The 2,842-nt window shown below is 39.3% G+C and overlaps 1 protein-coding gene across 7 annotated transcripts in view; it reads right to left on the bottom strand.

Moving 5' to 3' along the window:
• The window catches only part of SYNJ1 (synaptojanin 1), a 132,481-nt gene that overhangs the window by 68,553 nt on the left and 61,086 nt on the right, over nt 1–2,842 (bottom strand). For all 7 annotated transcript variants that reach the window (XM_019524473.1, XM_019524476.1, XM_019524477.1 and 4 more), the window contains exon 11: nt 2,442–2,594. In XM_019524473.1, coding sequence (XP_019380018.1) covers nt 2,442–2,594 — 153 coding nt within the window. The remainder of the gene's footprint in view (nt 1–2,441; nt 2,595–2,842) is intronic.

Raw genomic sequence — 2,842 nt, 5'->3', positions numbered from 1 at the left:
TTTTATGTTGCTTCCTTTCTACCAGATAACTTATATTGTATGACATGATCAAAAAACCCACACTCACCATTCATATATCAGGCAAACAATTGAAAGGAACCCAGAGAAAGCAAAAAAAAAAAAAAGCAGTTAAAGAGTTAGATGTAAATAAGCATAGAAATTATTGTAAGTGGACTGTTCAATATATAAATGCACTCCATATTTATACATTTTAGGTCAAATAAAATATTCTGATATCTAAAGGTTGCACAACTACTTAAGTATGTTTGGCCTTTGAAGAAACAAAATGGCATAAGTGACAAGGGTAGAAAACTTATATTGGGTTTGAGAAACTAAGTTAGGAACTTATAAGCAGTATTATCATGGCACTGCTGCTAGAAAATTGTTCATGAGAAGGGTGACTATATAATTTTTAAGGAAACCCAGGACACTGTCCACTCCCCCGCTCCACCATCCAAGTCAGCAGCACTGCTGCAGGCAGAGGCAGAGGGTATGGTTCGTCAGGAAGGTGGAGCAGCATGGTGTGCCAGGCAGGCGGGCAGCCAGGAACTGTTGCTGCTGCTGTGCAGGAATAAGGTGGGCAGAATGAAGTGGTACCCAGCCTAGCCCGCCTCCCACCTCTGCTCAAGAACCGAGCTGGGCACCTGTGGGTGGGGTGGTGTCTGCTCTAGTCCACCTTCCTTGCTCCTGCACAGCAGCATTACCAGAGGTGCCTGCCCAGTGCACCATGCTGCTCCACCTCCCTGTCAGACTATGCCCTATGCCACTGCAATTCTGGGACTTATTCAACTGGCCAGGACCAGCCTATGAAACTGTTCCAGCCAAACTGGGACATATGATCACCCTATTCATGAGGGACCTGGGTTATGAAAAAAAACAAAAGGCCCAGTGAAGCATTAGCACTCCTTTTGGAATAGACAGCCCTCTTTCAAGGTAGAATGCACAATATCTGAACAAAGTGTTTTTGCTAACAAAAAAGTTTAACATTTGTTTGAGGAACAGATATAATTTTTCAGATAGAAGCAAAATAGTGTGCCTACAAAGACCCCAGGAGAGTTAATGAGATAAGAAAGATGACATGGAAGTATTACATTAAACATAGAAGGTCAAAGGGGGAATTAAGTCAGGAAAAGGAGAGAAACCCCAAAATTATGCTCAGTGTAATCTTGCAGAAGGTTTAAACCAACTCAGAAAAATTCAAGCAGCTCCCAAATCAATAAGTCTTGCATGTACCAATACAAAAGGGGAGAATTTGGCCACTTGTTTAATTTTTAAGAAGCCTATTGCCATAACAGCTGTATGGGCACAGAAGGATTTCTGACCTTAAGGATTTTCTGAAATATAGTGAGAAAGACAAAGTATAGTTAAATCACAATTATTAAGCGATATGATGAAATAGAAAGTGTAGATCAAAGGATTAAATGCAGATTATTCTTTATAAAAAGAACTGCATGAGCAAAACAACATCTCAGAAGAACTAGCTAGGACAGTGGCGGGCAATTATTTTGGGTGGAGGGCCGCTTACTGAGTTTTGGCAAGCCATCGAGGGCCGCATGACAGGTAGCGAGGGGCAGCTGTATATTAATTTTCTACATTTTTAGGGGCCCCGTGGGCCAGATAGAATGGCCTGGCAGGCCGCATCCGGTCCACAGGCTGCATTTTGCCCACCCCTGAGCTAGGGGTAGAGTCTTTATGGCTCAACATTAGTTTGTTACAGACCACCTGATGAGAAAGAGAAACATTATGAAAATAAGTTAAACCACAATGTTATTTGTTAGAAGAAAAAAGTAGAGCTGTCCAACACATGCATTAAAAAGGGACAAAATAGGTTGAAGAAGTAATCTGAACAATACACTAGCAAATGTAGCACAGCATTGCTTATTACCAAAAACAGACAAATCTAGACTTGAAGGATTTTTTGAGTAACCACAAAACTAGAGACAATTTACAAGACACAAACTGAAAAACAATGATGTTACCAAATTAACATACTAAAATGAAAAGCTAAGGCAAAACGAGTAAGAGAAAAAAAACACAACAGTAATTTCCAGCTAAAAGTATTTTTGAGAGGAAGTGATATTCTCAAATTACAGCAATAGAGAAGAACACAAAAAAGAAACTGGAAGTATCCAAAAACAATTCCTGGATTTAAATGTGTATTTGGATTGCATATCTAGGAGGTGACTCTTCTGAGGCTCATCCCTTGTTATAGAACTGTACTGACAAGGAACAGGGGAAAAAAGAACTGAAGGTAAGATACTAGTGGAACAGGAGTTGGTTGGCAAGTTAGATTTTTTTATAATGACCATTCATTTAGTCCCAACTGTACTGGATCATTATAAAATGTACATTTTAAGAAAAACCTCTTGGTTATTATACTTGGGGTAAAATGAAACGTACTTTGAAGGCAGCAGAATGCTTAGGATTAAAATGTGCTTTACCTTAGCTTTTCCCTCAAGAGCTCCAGTTCCTGCATATATTTTACTGACAGAATCACCGTTCACAGACCACATGGACCGGAAAACTTCCTGAAAGCGAGTAACCAACTGAGGTTTCTCTGCTAATCCTAAACCCTCCAGTTGTTTTGTTAGCATCTGGAACAGTTAAAAGGAAACATTTATAACAAGGTTCATGAAATATAGCTACTAAAAATTACAGTCAAATTCTCTGTATAAAAGATTGCTGATGTTAACATTACGTTCTGGGAAAACTGACACCCTGTTACATTAAGAAATCCTTCTTCACAAGAACATCACGTATAATAGCAACAACATTTAGTTTTCCAAGAAAACTCAAACCAGAAGCGGTAATATGGAAACAGAGAGCTGGCCTTTAAAATGTT

This window comes from Gavialis gangeticus, unplaced genomic scaffold (genome assembly GCF_001723915.1).
Source record: "Gavialis gangeticus isolate Ggan-Ray unplaced genomic scaffold, GavGan_comp1, whole genome shotgun sequence".
Classification (NCBI taxonomy): domain Eukaryota; kingdom Metazoa; phylum Chordata; order Crocodylia; family Gavialidae; genus Gavialis; species Gavialis gangeticus.
Note: the sequence above shows the minus strand (reverse complement) of the source record. Positions and strands in the feature narration are given on the sequence as shown.